Source organism: Argiope bruennichi, chromosome X2 (genome assembly GCF_947563725.1).
Source record: "Argiope bruennichi chromosome X2, qqArgBrue1.1, whole genome shotgun sequence".
NCBI lineage: Eukaryota > Metazoa > Arthropoda > Arachnida > Araneae > Araneidae > Argiope > Argiope bruennichi.
In genome coordinates, this window is record NC_079163.1 from 97,331,513 (window position 1) to 97,353,326 (window position 21,814).

Sequence of the window (21,814 nt, forward strand, 5' to 3'; positions counted from 1 at the left end):
GAATAATTTGGATAGGTCCCTTCTTCAGAAACTACCATAAAAAGCAAATAAAATACATTTTTTACAAGAATGGTTTAAATTTGCAATACAAAACAGAGAGCACTGGTTAAATACGTAAAACTTGATATACTCTGTTGTTAGTTTAGTTTAAGGTGAAGGTCAGTTAACTGGAAAGGTCATTAATAAATGCAAACAGATGGAAAAGAAACATCAAGAAATTATTAGGAACGTCCCCTGCTATTACATTCCTGGGAACAAAGAAAAGTTGTTGTTTTCAAAATTGATTCCATGGAGTTCTTTATATTTCCTTCCACTTGTACTATATTTTTTTCAGAGTCATAAATAGTAACTTATTTTCAAAAACACCAGAAATAATAAGTTCAGTCAGGTATTCTTTACACCCCTTAAAAGCAAATTGCTTTAAAAACTTTGTATTAGAAATGCATTATTCTTTTTCAAAATTAGTTTGTACTATAAATCAAGATCATTCAGAGGTAGGGTTTCTCTGACTTGAATTCGCTTTTAATAAGTCATTTTCTAAAATCATATCTTTCTAAAGATATGTTTTGGGACTTATTTTATCCATTTTAATAGTTTTCTAAACTTTAAAGAATGTTTTGATGTTTTTCTTACCTATGCTTGAAGTAAACTTCTTATTTTGCTTAATCTATTCTCTTCTATGTTCCAAACTGGCAAATATTTATATTCTTTTAGGTAGCATTTTTCTTTTCTTGTCTTTTTACCTCCAGCAACTGATGACATCAGTCCCAATTGATTTTCGTGTCAGCGGACAAACTTCTCTCAGTATCGAGTTATTGGTCTGCCGAAGAACATTCTGAGAGCCTTCTGAGCAGCATCATAAAAAATCTATTCTCTTTTCCGGTCATTGTTGCCTCGTTGCCTGTTCGTCCCCTGCTGTTACGCTCCCAGAAACAAAGCAAAAAAGTTGTACTTCTTTTCGAAATTGATTCTTTGGAAGTTCTTTACATTTTCCTCTTCTTACACTAGATTTTTTCAAATTTAGAAGCAAAGAAAAGAACTAATTCCAATTTTTTATATACTTATCCAAAAAATAACAATCAGAATGGTTTTCCTCTTTCAACAGAATGATAGTGCTGTCCGTAGGTAGTTATAATTTATCACGTAACACTAAATATTATTTTAACTTTGCTTCGAATAAAACTTTTAATAGCAAAAGTTCTATCAATCTCTACATCTTCTCTAGAACTGATTACTGTTATAGTTATTTATTTAATAACAAATAACAATATCTAGCTTTGTACGTGCAATCATGGAATTAAAGAAGGATTGCTAAAGATGGTCCCACAAGGTTCGCTAAGGATGGTCCCACAAGAATAGAAAAAGCTTTGCATTATTCTTATTACCAAAAGAATGAAACTTAAAGAATGAATTTCTTAAAATGGATTGATCCTAGTTTCTTGATCAAATTGAATTTGGTTTATTATTATTATTATTATTATTATAATTATTATTCCTACAGATAATGTACTTGAGACAATGAGTAGTGCTGAACTATGGGATCGCATATAAATTATAAACCTTCTTACAAATCTATTAAGTTTTTTCAAACTTCTGCTAATTATAAATTTATAGCAATCTTATTATAATTGACTTTTCATGTAACTACATTTTGAAAATATGGTAATGTTTTTTAAATAGATCGTATCTCAGGTTGATTGCAAAATTCTTAATGTATATTATTCCTGGATAAAAAATTTTTGTAAATGTGTGAAGAAAAACATTTTATCAAATGGTTATTTTTACGGTCATAGATATATCATAAATAAAAGCTAGACAGATATCCTAAAATCATAATAGTTTTATTTTTTAAAAGCTAAATAAAGAAGACTTCAAAAAATTTAGAATATATAGAATTTTAAGACATATTTGGCAATTATTAGAAGATTGAGGAAGTTATGAAAGTTATAAATATAGTGAGAAAATTAACGAAATTTTCTGTTTATTTATTAAACGATCAAAATACAAAAATTTAATATTTACGAGAAATAACAAAATGCATTTACTTCCTTATCCTTTAAAAATGTCTGAAGTTAGTTCTAAAAACAGTTTTATAAGCATAAAAAAATTGATTAAAATTCCTTAATTTCAAGGATAGTATTTAAAGGTTCTTTTTGTTACTACTCAAGTATAATACAAAATTAAGAATAAATACAACTAAAGTTTCAACGTTTGTAGGTAATGATGAGGAAAGCTTTATAGTTTAATGCCAATAACAGACAAGTAAAATCGATACCAGGAGATGATGGTCCAGGCATTTGCTTATTAATAAAATAAGTAACTTTATTGAACGGATTTCAGATTAAAATAAATTCCTTGTGAACTCCAGTTAAAAACTTTTCTAATCATAACCAAGCTCTTTTAAAATCGAAGCACTTTCATTTTAATAATAACTTAACTAAAGTAAAGTCAGTAAAACGAGACTATATATTTGATTAATTAATGACAAATTTTTTCATACAAAATATCTAGTACAATACAAGAAGAACAGACTGAAAAATGTGAAGTAGTCGGGAAATGTTTTAAAAATCGAAGGAATAAAAAAGATATTTCACTTTATCAACTAATGTCTTTTTCTACAAATTATTTTAACAATAAAGACTTTAAGTAAGACTGGAATTCAAGGATAAAAGTAGGATAAAAAGTTTATTTTTTATAAGAATAAATTATACATTTAGTACAAGATGTATCTTATTTTAAGAAGTTCTTAAAAGTTATATTAAGAAGTTCTTAAAATAAGATATTTATCATGAACGATTCTTAAAATAGAAATACGAGATAGAATAAATTCTTCTTATTCGGTCAAAACTTTCCTTTTAATTATGTATCTATGGATTTTAACTGCTAATTCATGTTGCCTTTTTTTTTTTTTTTTATCCTTGAATCTTTTTATTCCAGTTAGGCTTTATAATAATGATACACATAAAACATACCATTCAAAAATTGCTATTATATAATCTATTATTGCTATTATATAATATTATATAAAAATTACTATGATATAATCGTAATCAATAGTGGTCATACTGCATAAACATTGAATAAGACAGAAAAAGAAACAATTATCTAATATAAAACTATGAAAAGTGAACATCCTTTTAGCAGTTGAAAATAAAATATATTAATCTAAACATATGTTGGTACAAAAATCGGAATTAAATTTAAAACGCGAAATTTCCTGATCTAAATTGCTAAAAATTGAATAATAATCGATAAAAGAAAAGCAAGACATCTTCCTCTGCATCATTTCTGTTCACTTAAATCGTGTCGAAAAAAATGTCTGGTAGCTGAAGAGCGAAAAGTGATTTAATCGTAATTCAAAATATTTAACAAACAATCTCGAACAAAATTGCTAAGTGTTATAGTTTTTTATAAAATGCGTTTCTGTACCATCAAAATATGCATTGGAGGAAAAAATAGTTTTCTATGCAATCACCCCAGTGGGGGAAATCGCATTTTATTTCCCGCTAAATATTGCCGTTGGGTAAAAGTCTACTTCCTCGAACCCACGATGCAATTAATTTGGAGAAAAATTAATTACCCTAGGAAATTGCTTCATCCAATACTTATTTCATTTTCGTAAATAAATTTCATTAGCAGTTGAAGAAATAAAGATTTTGCCTTAATTCACCCAAACAAAGATACGCCTATACCTGATGCAGACATATAATTAAAAAGCAACGTTTTTCAGAAAATATCGTAAGCAAACGTTTAGTTACCGAAAAGAAATAGTAATCGATATTTGTGAGGGAAAAAAAGGAACTTATAAGCCTCTGCATAAAGAGAAACGTTCGCAAGTTTGAACTATTTGTTTATGGTCGTCATAGAATATCGTTTACAAATAAGTTCTTTTTTTCAATCTAAAATATATTTTAGCATTTATGTGAATAAATAAGATTCCAAAATTTTAAGATTACATTTTTTTATTATTTTCAAAAAATTTCCTAAATAAAAATATTTCTAAATTTTTTTAATTAAATATTGTCCTAAAATATATTTCAAACTTACTAGCAACAGTTTTATAGTGTTATAATTTTGTGACTTATAGAAGCTATTTCTGAAAAAGAATCGGAAAATGTGTTACTTCAGTCCATTATAGAAACGGATTCACTATTTCATTAGCTCATAATACTAAATTAATAATGCCTTTCAATTTATTTTCGTCCCATTAGGCTTTTCAACTGTATAGATTTTGTATTCTGTACTGCATGCAATTTGCTAAATAGTATAGCCCTATCAGACGCAGAGTTTCTAGTTTAGCAACCATTTAACATATAATAGTGACACTGAAACTCAGCATGTAACCAATACTATTTAATATTTCCAAAGAGATGCTTCTTTTTCTTTTTCTTTTTTTTTTTAATCATCTACTGAGACTGTTTTCCAAAAACAAAAAGGCAGAAATCAAAAACCCACGTTGCAAGTCTTTTCTATTTCTCAACCTGATTCGACATAACCGAAGATTATGAACTTATATTATCTTCCAATCAAACATTGATATATCTTTTCAAACCTATAGTTCGATTTTAAAACAAAATTGAATGTATTTTTGATCCTAGGAGAGTAGAAATTGGACGTCGAAGTTAATTATTTTAAAGTGATTATCTTTATTGAACCACAGAACCTCAATAGATGTTGGATAAGAACCAGATTAAATTCAGGACAAAGATAAAATCCAAAGCCGTGCCAGCCAATTCCCAGTTTCTGATAATTTTAATAACATTGCGTATGATATAAAAATATATTTAATCAGAAACATAAGTTTCAGGAAATTGTTTAATTTGGAATAGTTTTTAGGATTAGATGTAAAATGCCTATTCTGAAAATCCTAAAGCTGAAATGATTATCTGAAATAAATTTTAATATCATTCTGAATATAATTTAATTAGCAAATTTTCGGTCATTTTAAAAGATGGTTCATATAAATGATCATTTAAACCTATTATTCAGTCAGAAAACTCGGCCTCGAAAATCGATTTCTGTTATAGTAAATCAAATCAGAATTCTTGGACCAGATGTTCTACCAAAGCTCTTGAGGTATTAATAAATTCATGATATTCAGCAGGAAACCAGTTAAGAAAAGAAATATTTAAATTTATTCAAGAAAAGATTCACAAAATACAGGAGTACGATTTACCTAAAATCTTTAGAAAAATCAATACGACATAAATAAACAAATATAATCGCCCATCAAGAAAATAACTCATGATATTCTGCATACAACCATTGGTCAGAAGATGTTGAAACTTCTTCATACGCATTTGTTATCTCTCCACAATTTCTTTTAACTTTGGTATCAGAACTATCTTGCCCTTTTAAAAGAATCCGGTAACATCTTTTAAACTAAAAAAAGTAGAGTAAGATAATTATCAAAGGGAAGAAAGGGTGAAGAAGAGCATTTTGAACTAACGTACAGATTTTGAAAATTTTTGTTCTATCTTGCGGGTTGCATGCAGCAACTCTGACAATATATTATATTATAGTACATTGCATTAACATCCCATTATGAAGCAATGATAAATTTATTTTGGAAAAAGCTACGTAATTTTGGGAGAGACTATGTTAGATGACGAGGATAGGGCATGATGTGGCACTCCTTCTCCTCCTTTCGCGCCACTCCAGTGGAGAGGCGTTCAACTTCGACAGAGTTAGTTACAGAAGCTCGCTTACAAAGTGGTTTCCAGTCAGAAACACTCCGGTCTCGCAACCAAGATATTGCAAGCAAGCCGCGATAACCCACAATTCTAATGAAGGAGGTTTGTTCGATGTTTAATTTGCAACATGTGGATGCACAATGTGTGAGATAGGAAACAGTCTATGTTTGCTTGCCTTAATTTGCATTTCTGACGCATAATGGCTTTTATGTTGATTGGTTAAATAATTTCATTTTTATTTCTCTGTAAACTACTTGACATCATTTATTTCAACTATTCAAAGTGATAATAATTGCCTGATGCCCTACGTACTTTATTTAATTAAATAATGATAAAGAGAAAATAATTTTAAATATTGTTGTTTTGATTGTTACAAATTGCACCGGATATAGTCGTCAACTTTTGAGAAAATGTTTCTAGTGTTGAAATCGGCAAAACGTTTTTAATAGTTTTTGATGCATTGTATAAATGAGTAGCAAAGCTGTCAAAAAAGTACTTATAATGAAAGACGCAAAACACATTTAAAAATAAAAACATTTTTCTATTTTACAACATTTTTGAAGTAGTTTAAAAGCAGTTTAGGCATCAAAGTAATAGAATTGCAGATTTGAGATCCGATAACACTAAAAATTCCATCATTAATATGGGCTTGATGCACATTAAATCTACTGTCAAGGGTCAAAGCTCCTCACATTGCCAGTTCAAATATCTTATTCACCTAGTCATTGATCAGAATAATAAGATTCATTCCAAAACAGGTTAAGTGTAACTTCAAAATGTCACGTTAATGCAGCCAAAATAAACGAAATTAATGATTATTTCTGAAAAAACCCTTAATTGCAGCAAAAACTTTATAGTGTAATAAATTGCTTGCAAAAGAAATAGAAAAATGAAGAAATTAATTTAAATTAATTGATGATATACAGCAATGATAGTTTAAACATAAATTCAAACAAATATTTACAAGAATGTACAAAATTTCCTTTGGATATGTTTATTATAACGAGTTCCCCAGTAAATGACAGCTCAAATTGTTGAGTTACTTCTGATATACTGGAGAACATTATTTCTGAATGACACGTTGTTTAGAAACTGTAAACGCTTTGTTTTTAGGAATCTTCAAAAAGTTTCCAACTCTCCTGGGATTTCAACATACCGTGTCCTTTTCTTTTTAGAGTTCGACAAAGTACCTCAGGGTGAAATACGATCTTTAGAAATTTGGACGATGACATCAAAAACAATAATACTTTCGAAAGGCTTTTCAGTAAAAAAAATGTTTGTTCTCGTTTTCAAGACATTTCTTTTTGTCTGCGTTTAGTGTTTATTATTTTTTTCATAAATTCGCATGCTTTAAGGACAGCATAGAATATTTTGAGCATGAAACTTTTACAGCATTCCCGTACAATTCATTGAATGTAATTAAAAAGGGATTCTTAAAAAAATTTATTTTCTGCGCCCCTTCTTTCTTCTTTGTTTGCAAAGAATAGATTTTGTAAACGTCAGAAACTTCGACATTTATATTTTGATGAATCTCCAAGCTTCAAGCTTATGAACACGACAATTCAAAAACCTAAGGATTTAGATTAATAAAATTCGGTTTGCTGTTCTGTCATTAAAATTGTAGATATGTCTTGGCATTTGAAAATAATCGGAGAATGAAAGGCGTCTAAAATTCACACACCGTTTTCTCTGTTGCTATGAGACACAAAACGCGGTGTATTGTGTTGTTATACGCAGAAGTATAAGTACGGCATTATTCCTTGCAGAGACGACGACCTTCATGGGTTGTCCCCCTCCCTCTGTAATTCCCGTGATATGTTCAGGGAAAGCAAACTTTTATGAGCAGAACAGAAGAGAAAGTGCTGTATTGTCTACAAGAAATTCGAGGGAAGAACTTCCCCACTGGTTTATAATATGTGCATTCTAAAAAGCATCGAAGAAAACATCAGAAGTCGCATTACCTTAGTTTGTCTTTGCATTTTTAAAGTTATACCAACATTCATTTTTGACTTACTTAATTTTTAGAATAATAAATTACAAAATATACCCTTGAAGGAAATTATTTTAAAATATTAAAATGATTAAATTTTCATTTGCTACTTAAATTGAAATGAATATTTTTTATTACTATGAATAAAATATGGCAATAATTAGATGTGAGACATATTTTTCAATTCTTAGCAAAATTCGAATATTACATTCGCACGGCATTAATACAGAAAATAAAAATTCAATGTTTTCCATGAAATGCAATAAGAGTCTTCTGATTTTAAGTATAAGTTAAATTTTGATAGTATGTCTCTGAAAAAGAAAAAGAATTCTATATATATTTAAGGATTAAATTAAAAAATTTTGAGTGTTAACAAATTGGATTCGCTGTAAAATATCTAATAATACAGGAGGTTCGTTCAAAAAGTACAAGAAAATAAAGCTATTTATTTATTTCCTATTACTAAATGATGGAATATAGATTTTAGAATATTTTTTTTGTTGAAATTTTACATCCTACTGCCAAATTTCGGAAATCGTGTATTACATGTATTGGAAAGTAATATAATGTATTTCTTAGTTTTTACATTTCCGGTAATTTTCTTTTAATTAAAAAAAAGATAATTAGAAGTGCTAGGATTTTTTGTAAATGTTCAATTTTTTTTTTCCTTTCAGTGAGGCATTGGCATTTGCTACTGAGCCTGTGCTTGGTACATTGGCCAATGTGCTGGGATGTTTGGAAGAACGACTTCCTCAAAACTTACCATCGATTGTCAGAGAATACGCTTTTCTGGATCTCGAAATCAAGTATGGACTTTTGCAAGTAAGTTTATCTACACATTCTCCATATGCAAATTTATTCGCTTATTAGAATAAAACAAATTTTTGTCGAAAAGTCTGCATTTATGATTGCTTACACCACAGTTATACTGCACTCAATTCAAATGACATCACAGTCGCGAGGCATCTGCACATACATTTATATTTTTTATGGGTCTGCCATTAAAATCTAACACTTTGTACACACTTTCTAGGTAGTGAACTTTTTTAAGAGAAAGAGTTTAAATATAAACAAAGCCACTTTGTCTTTTTGTCTGTTAAAGACAAATACTGGGCGTACGAAACTTTTTTCAAGTTTCCACTTAATAGTTTTGAACTGTAAAAAGCACGGACTGTTAGAATATGAAGAGAATTCCTTAAACCTACATCAGACTATAAACTAAATACCCACAGCTATTCATATGTTTTTAAATAACTTCCAAAAAGAAATTTTAATAATATAAAAATTAATTTAAGAAAATTTACTAAATATATAATTAATTATGCTGAAAAGCATTCATAGAATTTAGAATGGACTTGTCTATTCTTCGTTGACATAGTAAGGTCAACAAGGAATAGAAAGTGATATTGAATAATCTAATATACCATTATGAAGAATAAAAAAAATGCTAATTAACACGTTAATGTCCAAATTATTTGCAATGAATGTAATTTAATAAATATATCTAAGAACTTAAGTAAAACTATGAGAAAAAATGTAATGTGAAAGAGTTGTGAAATTCAGCCAATTCTTGTGTAAATTTTCAAATTATAGCTAGTTCTCCTCTGAAGGTACTGGGCGTTTCGATGAAAAAAATATTTTGCTTAGAGAAGTCAGTAACTTTATAAAAATTTATAGAAATTGGAATAAAGGCCTAGTTACAATATTTTAATTTTTATACAAAATTCAACATAAATTATTAATTATTTTAACTTTTAATGAGGGCACATTCTAAATCTTGTATTTCTGAAAATTAAAATCTTAGTTTTGTGCTAGAAACAACGGTTGAAAAGAAAGGCAGATTTTATTTAAAAATTAATTGTAATTAAATGTACGATATATTTATAAAATACTTGAAATGCGTAACGTATGCGAAATATGATGAAATGTATAAAAGATATATTACAGTTATTGCAATTTAATATGATAAATGAGAAAAGAAAGGCGCAATTTTACGAAGCAAAATGGGTAGAATGTTTTTGGTTTTGTTCTAAATTATTCAGTTGGCAGTGTTTTTAATTAACATTCCAAACACTCTCGTCCAAAAAACATTCTTTAACAAATCTTGCAGAATATTATCAAAAATTAATAATTATTAATGAACATTTTTCAAGTATATTACAATTACACCATAGCAATCTGCCGAGGGTTATTGACTTTTTTTTTCGGAGTTGATCATTGTTCTGAATTTGAAAAAAAAAATATTCTTAAAGATACAGACATTTATAAAAGCAAGCCAGTTTACGTAAATGAACACCAACCACCATTTTTCAAACCAACCCTTTTCAACAGTGAGTGTCATTCTAAATACCAAAAGCGTTGGTCGACTATTTCTAAAAAGGTATTTTTTTCATGCTTTGACTGAGGAATAGAAATTTCTTGTTTCCGACCTTTATATCAAGGCAGCGTTTGCCACATAGAAATTCCAATATTCGTTGCTAATGTGACGAATTTTGTTACCGTCTAACCTGAATATTTGATTTCAGTTTTCTTATCGAACTGATTAATTTTCCAATGCACTTGTATTCGATACCTTGTATATTAGATATTATATCGGACTTTCAGTTGCAGTTATTCTTTAACAAACAAAATATCCTTCACCCTTTAGTTTATCCATCTCGGATATAAAAGTTGCATTGATATAACTGTACATTCCAAACTTTCTTCAATTATATGAAAAAAAGTCTAGACTTTATTTTTACATATTACCTTGCTAAAAATATGGGAAATATATTTAATTTTAACATTAAAAAGTTATAAATTCAATCATTAGAACTGAAAATACAAAAAAAATTGGTAGGTTATCATAAAAGTTGGTTGTACTGTCCAACGCCTTTAATTGAGTACACAATCGCAGGATGCCATTTTTGCAAAGGAAAAATTCGAGATGAGGGATTAATTCACTATCTTCTATTAACACAATACTCAAACCTAAAATATAAGAAGATATATTATTACTCAATTCGAATTTAATTAATGTTAGTTAATTATTATATTAATTAATTTACATTCAAAAATTACAGATAAATGGATATTTTTTCTTAATGCTGCTTATCCAAAAATATGTAGATATTTTATCTTTCCCCGACAAGCAAATGTTCATGAATAAAGAATTTTTTTTAAAACTTCATACATTAACATCACTTAAATTTCTTTTAAAGCACACAATAAAAAATTTTATTTCCTTTTCCGTATTCAAAACTTGAAAAAAACATTTATATATTCTGCATATTTCCATTTCAGCTCATAAAATCGTATTTCCAGAGTAGTTAAATGACTGGATAAATATTTTCTGTCAGTTCTTAAAAAAGTATCTCCTTTAATACATGTGGCATGAAAAATGGGTTCGCGAGGTTCTCCAACTTCATGTTCTTTTTAAAACATTTCTTGCTGAAGGTGTACATTTTGTGATATTTTTTTTTTTTTTTTTTTAGCTTACGGAAGCTCTTTGTTTTCTCCACTACTCATGCAAGCTGATTCATAGAAATCTTTGTCCACAGTCGGTTATAATAAACAAGCGTGGAACCTGGAAACTGGCCGGCCTCGAATTTGCTGAAAAATGCAATGAAAATGACATCATGGTGAGATATTATTTTCTGTCAAAAATTTAATTCTCCTGTTTACATAGATGTAATGGATATGATAATATTTAACACTTAGAAATTGGAAGAGTATTGCATTAAATATGTATTGCTGAAATTTGGAGTTAATGTTTTCGCAGTTAATTTTCCATATTAATTTTTCGACAGAATTTCTAAAACATCTTGTGGTATTGTGTTTGAAAGGAATTAGAAACAACATTTTCCTGTCTTCGACATAAATGTGCAAGGGATGTCTGTAAGCAATATTCAACTAATTTCAGAAAAAAGGTCTAATAATGATTGTTTTACTGTCGTTGCATCATAATTTCTTCTTTGATATTGCAATCGATAAAAAACGTAAATCTTACGAAACGAATATCTAAACTAGACATTTGATAGTTGTATATTTGACCATTGCTGTTTACAACGAAGAAATTTTCAGAACTAAAAATAAGAATTGAATAAATTGAAGAATTTAAATTTCAGCTACAAAGGGACAAATTTCATTAGAAGTCTTAGCGTCTAATATAATTAGATCTGACTAAAGATCTAAGAACAATAATCAAAGGAAGCCATCAAACTGAATAATTTTTAACTTTTTTTTCCTTAATTTCTTCTCTATAACCCAATTAAATCTCCCCTGGGATTGGACTATAAAAAGATGTTTATGCTGCAATATGCTTAGAATAAAAGCAATTTTCAGTAAACGCGGCTTGTTTAATTAAAGAGATATATAAAAGGTTAATAACATAATAAAGTTCGCAGCGTTTGATTTTTATTAGAAATATAGATATGGCTAATTTAATATGACGTAGTGATTTCATATCTCCAGATTGAAATTAAAAAATGCGCATCAGTATTTCTGTACGTTTTCTGTTATCTCTTTTTTACCGTTAATCATTTTCTGGTACTTCATTCACAGCTTATTTAATAAAGCCTCTGATTTTTTAAGGAACAAAAATAAAAAAAATACCAGCAGTGATGAGATTTTCTCTAAAAGTTGAAAGAAACTCTGTCATTGGGACAATTAGGAGGGAGTTTCATTTAATTTGTTCGACTCTCCTAAAACTTACTCATTACAAGCTTCTGGTTGAATTCAGGGCTTCCAAAGTATGTTTCGATCCAGTCAATAAAAGAACGTAAACATACGTGTTCGTATTTTCTTTATCACTATTTTTTTCAGAAGAGAAGATTTTATTTTTCTTTACGCTTCTCGAGGCGTTGTTCATTTGCTGCTTTTGTCGACAGTATTTGAACAAATGAGCGAGGGGCTTCAAAAAAATGGGTATATAAGAAAAAAAAAGCATCGTTAAACAGAATCCGTTCAGCTTATCTGAGTCGAAAGACTAAGTGTGGCGAACCATTAACAAGATAGGTCTGGTTTTAAGAATACAATTATTTTTATTCGTGAATTTTTCCCTTGCTTTTCTCTGCGGATTCAGGTAGATGCTTTGTCTATAATGAGAAATACTGAAAGAAGAGACAGGTTGCATTACATTTTAAATACAATTTATAGCTTCATCCATGACATGTAATCATACCTCCGGGAAATAGGGGCTTTTCTTTTTCACCACGAGGAGTCGTAAGTTGTTTTTATATTAAATTGAAAAATAGATAAAAAGGATTTTATGAGTGAAAAACAACCATTTGCTTACTGCAAAATATGGCTTGAGACACATCTTGAACTTTTTTTTCTCTATTTCAACTTAAGCTGTTTTCGAGTATAGATTCGGTTGTTTCATCTTCCGTTTGATTAAAGAGAACTATAAAGAATTGTATTTTTTTCTTTCCCCTTTAAAGGTTAAGATAAATTGATAAAGGATGATATTTGAATAGAAAGTCGAAATCCATTTGTTCGAAATAGACTTCAATTATTTTTCGATGCATAAAACCTATTTATGAGATCACATGTTGGTATTTGAAAACCATCTTAATCTGAGAAAAACATTCTTACTATGAAGTATTTAGATATGAAATCGAGCATTATAAGAATAAAATATATATTTGTCAATTTCAAGATAAGCCTTATTTATATAGCTTAACTTACAATTAGATTATCGCAAGAAAGTCGAAATCCACTTATTCTAAATGCTTTTTAAATTATTTTTCAATGTATAAAATCCTTACAGATGTCACAATTTTATAATACATACATTTTATACTACATAATCCATAAAGCTTTTAGAACTAAATTTTAGCATTATAAGAATAATATATAAATTTATTTAAAATATTCCACTAAGAGTTAGATTACCTCCATGAAGTTGAAATCCAATTCAAAACAAGCTTTAAATTATTTTTACTGTACAAAATCTCTAAATGGGTTGTTTTTATCATTTATAAAACGTCTAATTTTGAGGTAAGCATTCTTGTAATAAATCATTAAAAAGTAAAATTTAGTATAATAAAACGTAACATATTTCAAAATAAAGTTTATTCATAATATTCTACTAATAAAATTTATTATTTATAGAAACTTTGCATCTATCTTAACATATTTCGGAGCTATAGTCATTTTATTCTAAGATCTCTTAATCCAAATTACATACTGATATATACTATAGTACGCAGTTAAGTAGATCCTTCCCTAATTCTAGAATAATCCAAATCATGCATTATGTAATGGCTGTTCTAGATCTCAAACATTCCGAGATGGCTATAAGTGACGTTTTAGCATATGTAATGCGTGCTCGATTGAGGTAAATCTCAGTACCACGTTTGCCATCGTGAAATCTATCTACGAGCTGCAAACTCTGATTGGTCAATCATAGATAAAAGGAAGATAAATTATGCATAATTTATGTTAATGAAAAAATCAGTCGTATGTTATATTGCAAAAATTGCTGTTTCGGATCTTGTTTTCAATAAAACGTTCAATTAATTTTGAGTTAGTGTTCTCTGATGGTACAAATTGTGCAGAAACAAAGCACCATGTTTCTAAAGATGGAATTTTGTCATCGATTTTTTCCCTTTCTTATGTGATAGTAGTTTCAAATTTTGTACACTTCACCATTTTTGATAGAAATACATAATCTCAATATTTTCAGAAATTAATTATCAATTACTCTATTAATTTAATTAAATTTTGAAAACATACCAGATATAATATTTGGAAGTATGGATAAGAAGCAGTATATTTCAAGATTAAAAAGCAGAAAATATTTTTAAAAAAAAAATTCTACTCTTTACTTTACTGACAAAAGTGCATTCTAAAAAAAGTATTTTTTTTTATTATAGTTAATTCAGTACATTTTTTTAATTTATTATTTAATGATTTTAAACACAATATGAAACAATTTATTTGTTTTGCTCCGATGCAATAGCAACGCCTTATTCGATGTTGAAACAAAATTTTTTCATCGAAAAATTATGATTTAATAAATTCCATTCTTGTTTATGATAAATTTAAGAAAGAAACAATGAATCTTAAAATTTACTCACATAGCGTCTTTTAATGAATAGGAACACACTCTAATATGTCATATGGGAAACAACATAAGATTGAAACTATTATTTAAATGTGAATTACTCTGCACGAAATAAATGAATTCAAACAGAAACTGCTTAATTAACATCAGAATATTTTCAACTAAATAATCTCTCAGGAATTAAAACGCACCAAGGAGAGCCTAAAATTTAGAATAGAAATTTGACAAATTATACACCGAGCAACCAAAGTACTAATTAGATTTAACTTGAAGGAGAACTGCAATAACATGATTAGGATTTGCGTATCGATCTGACATGTTGTATCTACAGCTGAATTAATATGACATTAAAGAGAAGAATTGGTAACTCCGAAAATTGCAGACAGGCTTAATAAAAATAGAATATTTGAAAGGTAATTCATCTGAATAATATTCAGTTAACGTTTCCAATTCTCTTAATAAAGTTATTTCTCAATTCCACGTCATTTGGTTCATGAATTTGTTCTACCGAAATCTGATTTTCATTAAAACATTTCCGTTACTTCACCATAAACTAACAAGCATTTATTTTAATTTTAACCTAAGCAATATATAGAGGGCGTCACTTTTTGGTGGTAAAGACCTCGGTGTTAGGACAAGAGGGTGGGGATAGCCAAGTGATAAAGTCTCGGCTTCAGAATCGAAAGGGTTCCCTTTTCGAGACTCGATTCCACAGAAGGACAGCAATGTAAGCAATGTTTTGGTGCACGGGTCCAAATTTCCTTCCACTGATGAGATGAAAGAAGTTTGAGGAAGAGGATGCCAGCTCAGGTGTCGAATTCGAGTTTTGACAGCAGTTCAAAATTGCGACGGCCGTCCCAAAATATCCCTAGTATTGTTTTAAATTGGGGATTTAGTATAATTAAACGGAACTTAACTTGAGACAGGAGGGCTCCACGTTCGAAACCAACTTCCATCAAATATTTATCATCTATATATGTCTATCACACAATGAATCTGACGTTAAGGGAGAAAGTTTGGCCATTTAAGCTTCACGAAGGATTGAAGAAGGAGTTTTGTCTTTGTCATCTGATTATGGTTCAAAATTAGTCGTCCAGCCCAGAGTAATGCGCATGTAGCTTCAAATTCGAACGTTTATATAATTTAACTTAAACAACATATGCCTATGACTAACTCTTTCAGTGTTTAGTTTTCTATGCTATCTAAATAAATAATATTTTCTGTTTTGGGAAGTTTTTGATTAGTAATGATTCAATTAAGAATTTATGGTACACTTGCGAAATTTATAAATTTTATGTTAGTCTTGTATCGAATCATAAATTTCTATGAAGGACTTACAAATTCTTTACGAAGGAGTTAAATTTAGCTTATTAGTTGGAAAAAAAATGATTAATCGATAAAAACATCCCTCTTGACAACTATAATTAAGAAATTAATTATGAAGACAGTTTACAATTGAAAAGCTTGTAAGATCAACCCCTTTTACATTTTTTGCGTTCTTTAAGAAATTACAGTGCAGCCCTGTAAATTTTATCTATACAATCACGCATTCTTTTCTATAAATTATCACACATTCCCTTCCTTTGACCAAAAGTGCCATGTTTTTGATTAAAAAGGCATATTTTAAGCCAAATAAAATAACTTTTCAATGCCTGGATGTTTACAGAATTGTTTGAAGTTAAAAAAGGAATAAAATCGTATCGAAAACCAATTTACAGCATGCGGCCCCCCATCTTGAAACTGTCGGAAATTAACAGATCATTTATTACAAAAGATATTCATTAAAAAACAGCAAAAAACATAAATATTTTAAAATACTACATGATACTATTTTAAAATATTTTATATCAAATGCAATTTTTATTTTAGAATATTGTCAAAACAAAATTAGTATAAATAAGTTATCCTAAGTTCATACTGAGGAGTTATTTCTAAATTAGCTAATACATCTAAAGTTATACATTCGGGTTTTTTATTCTGTAATGTTCTCTGAGTAATGTTATTTTCCTCATTCATACATGGACATAATTATCAACATATAGGATATGAAAATAATCCGATGTTAATACATGAAAACCTTTTTGAAATAACCTTCCATTATTCACAACAATACAAAATCATTTTATGCTTCTTAAAGTATTTAAGATAATAAAACTGAAACAAAGCACAAAAACCTTCAAACCTTGAAATGAAAAAATCATTTTCAATAAAAAAAAAAGATTTTTTAAAAATCTTATAGAATAAGGATTAATAGCGAAAATGCATCCAAAAAATTTTCAATAGATTATTAGCTAGTGTGTTTGCTTGTAATTGATAGAAAAAAGTAGTTGTATAAAAAATTTAAACATTACAAGGTTACGTTAATCCTTTATCAACATTCTCTAACCTATTTCATAAATCTCTGACTGGAGGCACGAAAACTTTGCTAGTTTTAAAAATAAAAATTATTCTCGTCTAATCTTACGTATAAAAAATTAGGATAATAAAGATCATTTATGAAAATATTTTCTTAGACATTCAACGTCGTTTCATTGAAAATTTAATTGAAAGCATCGGTTATATTTACAGTGCAAATTAAACAAAACGAGTTTGTTTGAAACTTACTAAATATTGCCTTTAGGTTATTGTATTTTTTTTTTCTTAATAAAATTAAATTATTATAAGCTTATGCTTTCTCAAATTTTGAAAAATATATCTCAGCAGCTTTGCATTTTGAAGAGAGTAATTCAAGCTTAAAGCATTCAAAATTATTAGTATAAAAAAGCGCACGCGCTTGATAAATTTTGAGAAATTAAATGAAAATTCTATTCTAATATGGAAATGTTTTTAACATATTAAAATTTAATTTTCTGTTTTCTAAGAATTTTAAGATGATTTCATATTCGCTTATAGTATCCAGTAAATTTGTTAGTTGATTAGTTGAAACCAGTTGATTTAGTTAGCTAAGCGTTAAGTATATTTAGTTAGCTTAATACGTGATTCCCTTTATACTACATGAAAATTCTTGATTTACTAAGAATGAAGGGATTATTTCGTATCAGCTTTTAGTACTTTATTAGATATTCTTAAGTAAAATATTATGACTATCTTATAAATATAAATATATAGAGAGATGTATAGATTATACAATAATATAATTATTACAAGGTTTCAAAGTTACATGTTTTCTGATAGGAAAAAATTATTAGACATTTTGATTCTAACGGCATATCGTAGATTACTCTACCATCTTTCATCGCTTATTTCGACTTATAGCATTTGATTTAACTTTCCTTCTGGTTAAATATTTAAAATATTCAATAATATAACATTAACAGATGTTTATTCATTTCATCAAAGAAAATAAAAAATATATATGATATATTCTCAATTATATTTGCGATAAATTTTCACTCTCCGCATATAAAAATTTATAATGGCGTTAAACAGTCGAAAGATTTTTCTATAAGCTCAAATATCCCAAAAGGTAAACAGCAGCTGACGTTTTTCCCATTGTCACAGCACCGAGTTTTGAAAATTCTAATTTTCTGTATGAAAAGCTCTTTGTAAAGCTGAAAATATCTCGCTATTTGTATGGATATATTTTGAAACTTAATAATGTTTTCAGCAACTGGAATTGCGATGGATATTTGGCAACATTAACGCTTTAACCACATTGCCCAAGGGTTTTACGAAGCTAAAAATCATTTCTTTTGAAATATGACGAAAATATCCTCTAATGGGCAGAAACCATCAATCTGCAAAATAAAGTAGGAAAATTTTAAAAAGGAAAGTATAAAAGATTATTTGCGATTTAAAAAGACAGTAAACGAAGTTGAATATAGGTTTATTTGCAATTTAAAGAAATTTCAGAAATATTGTAGCCTTAAGAGAAAAATTTTCAGATAAATCTTATAATTTCATGATACGGAGTTGTTCAAATTGATTTTCAAAACACCAAACTTCACCAAATAAGAGGACTGTGGACGTCATTTAATTCCCCCACATGATGAAAAACAATTGAAAAATAAGTAAGCAGATGATACGCTCGCCATATATTAAATAAAAAATAATGCACTAGATAATATACATGATATATCGCCGATGATATGAAGAAATTTGTAAAAATACAAACAGAATAATTTTTAATTCTGAAGCTTAAATTATGGGCCGAGGATTTAAAATAGGATTACAATCTCTATAATTTTTTTTAATCGATGGGTCAATATTTTTAATGAGGCGACTTTTTCAAGAATTGCACCTATTATGTTACTGTACAACGATAATATGGCATTCTATAATAATATTTGGGATTACAGAACTTCAATAATGTCGATGCATTCAAAGCACATTTTTTATGCAAAATAGTGCACCTTTCCACATAACTCGAGTTCTTCGATATTTATTAAGACAAACTTTCACTGACGAACTAATAATTAAATGTTATTTATTAGAAACTTGGCTACCTAAGCCTCACTCCATGCTATTTCTACTTGTGGATCTGCTTTGTAGACCAGCTTTATCGCTGTCTCATTTCATTTATTTTTTCTTTCGAATTTTTGTATTATAATTTTTTATTTAATAAAGGGTATGAATTCATTGTTGTTCAACTTTCGCATCATTTGAGCTAAAAGAACACCATCAGTCGTTGTAAGTTTAAATTTGAGCGACTCTGTAGTATGCACCTGGCCGGTCTTTCTTTATTTGTACCCTTAAGAGTAGACGGATCATCTAAGTTGTGTAACCCTATGATAAATAGAATTTCACAAAATTTGACAATGCTAACGCCAAAATAAAAATTTCTAGGGAAGAAGTTTTATGAAAATTAATTATCATAAAAAGAATCTCGAAACGCCATCTACGAGGCAGAAACAATCACACCACAAAATAACTTTATAAAGAAAGATTTATTTTCTCTCACTTTATGAGAGAAAACTTGTAGAGAAAAGTATAAAAGGTTGTTAGTAATTCAAAATTGATTTCAAAATAGTATTGTACGTTGTGAGATCTGCTATAAAACCTTTCCTCTTTCGCTATCACGAAGAAAAATAAGTTATCCTCTTCTGCATATGAAATCAATTTTTTTTCCCTTCGTAGGAAAAAATACTTTACGATGAATATCACAGTGAATAAGGGGATAAATTAATTTCCAAAAATAGATATTCACTTCCAGAAAAAAATTTTTTCTCATCAGAGTTTCTTTGAAGCATCTTATGGAAACGAATATTTCACATATGCAAGAAACGAATATTCATTATGTTTCGTAGACTGTAAAGAACAATACTGGACTCAGGTGAACGTCATCCATGCTCGACAAAGCTTCCCTTCTTTTATTAAAGTTAAAAGGATCATAAATAAAAAAATGATCTCATGTAGAAAACCATAAATAGTTTCAACCGAAATTGTGTAGTTTGACATAAAAGGAAAAATAATGATAGCTCTATCTCGAAACTAATTTCAGAAGATACTACTAAAATTCTGCCCAAGTGATAAATCTTTTTTATTTATGACATGCTGAGCTTAGCAGTTGCTTTATTTATCTACTTCGATGTTTTTAAAAGTATCAACGTGACTACGCTTTTATGATGCAATTTGTACATAACATAATTTCAGATAAGGTCACCGGAGTGTGAATATTTGATTAATACGGATTATATCGAGAGCAAAAGCAGTTTTGAAAATTTTGCCAAAGTTTAATTTTTTAAATAACTAAAATAATATTTTAAGGGTGTTGAACGAAGCAATTTTCAAATCATCTGCAAAGTGAAAAAAATATTTTTATTAATTTTAAAAAATAACATGTTCAATTTGATATTTAAAATTTTACACATACAAGTTCAGCGAATATTCAAAGGACAATTCCCACAGTTAAATAGAATCATTTAATTTGACTGAAATAATTCGACTCTTATTATGAGACATATTCATCATGTGAAAGAATAGAAACAACATGGATTTCAAAGCATTTACTATTGAAATGTTATATTTTACCATTCACTCGATTTTTTTTGTTCGTTTGCTAGAGATGAAATATATTTATTACATCTTTTCTTATATATATTTATTTTCGTCTTATACATATTTTTGCTGTTAATAAAAGTTTCATTTGTGAAAAATACATTATGGCATTTTGAACAACAGCTGAAACCATCAGCTAAATATGGCATTTGATTTTGGTCGGTACTTGAATTCCATGTGTTGATAACTTATGAGAGCAGATGTAGCTTACTTAAGCAAGTATTTGGCATCAATAAAAATTATTTGGCAAATTTAACATTCGCCATTTTGATGTAACTCTAACGGTATTTAGAAAGGTCTATGTGAAGGGAAAAAATGCAATAGCTTGCAGAACTTTACATTTCTGGAAGACTTTACAGTTAGTTTTATGGAAAGCATCTTCCAAATAACATATTGTAATTTTAGAAGTTGTCTTTCGTATAAATGTTGGAAAGAGTATAGTTTGTATTAGGAAATTCTGCAGAGTATAAATGAACAGCGTCCTTATAACAATAAACGAACTCCTCACGTTCTACCTATCCATTCTGGGTATAATTAAATGTTCGTCGTCATGACAATACTCGAAAATTGAAGTTATAGCTTTAATAGACATCTTCAATCATGGCCCAATTCCTCTTGAAGTAGGTATGCTTCATCTTCGAAGTGGAGATAGCTCAAATCTGCATCATCAAATCTGCCATTTCCATTTCCACAAAGGAACTACAAAACGAGATTCTCCCGCCATCTCAAAATTTATTTAAATGACCCGTTGCCGCACAATTAACTGAGATGGATTTGAATAGTCCCCATTACGGTGCAGGCCATTCGTGCGCCTTCTGACATCTTCTGAATGTAGGCAACTGAACCTCATACCATTTTTTACCCATCGAGGAAGCGAGAGCTTGCTTATTTATACAGCAACTTCTTGTCAGCATATTTGGGGTGCCCACCGGTGGGATTACCTAAAAAAAGGGGAAAACTTGCATGCATGTAGATGCACTTCAAAGGGATATACAATGATAATAAGTAATCACACTTAAATAAGATGTTTTAGAATTTCTTATATTATGGTTGATTCGATAAAATTTTATTTTTAAAGCAGAAGAG

At 28.7% G+C, this 21,814-nt stretch overlaps 1 protein-coding gene across 4 annotated transcripts in view; it reads left to right on the forward strand.

Moving 5' to 3' along the window:
• Window positions 1-21,814, forward strand: part of LOC129960797 (SCY1-like protein 2) — a 334,172-nt gene that overhangs the window by 189,866 nt on the left and 122,492 nt on the right. For all 4 annotated transcript variants that reach the window (XM_056074446.1, XM_056074447.1, XM_056074448.1 and 1 more), the window contains 2 exons: window positions 8,358-8,505; window positions 11,157-11,303. In XM_056074446.1, coding sequence (XP_055930421.1) covers window positions 8,358-8,505; window positions 11,157-11,303 — 295 coding nt within the window. The remainder of the gene's footprint in view (window positions 1-8,357; window positions 8,506-11,156; window positions 11,304-21,814) is intronic.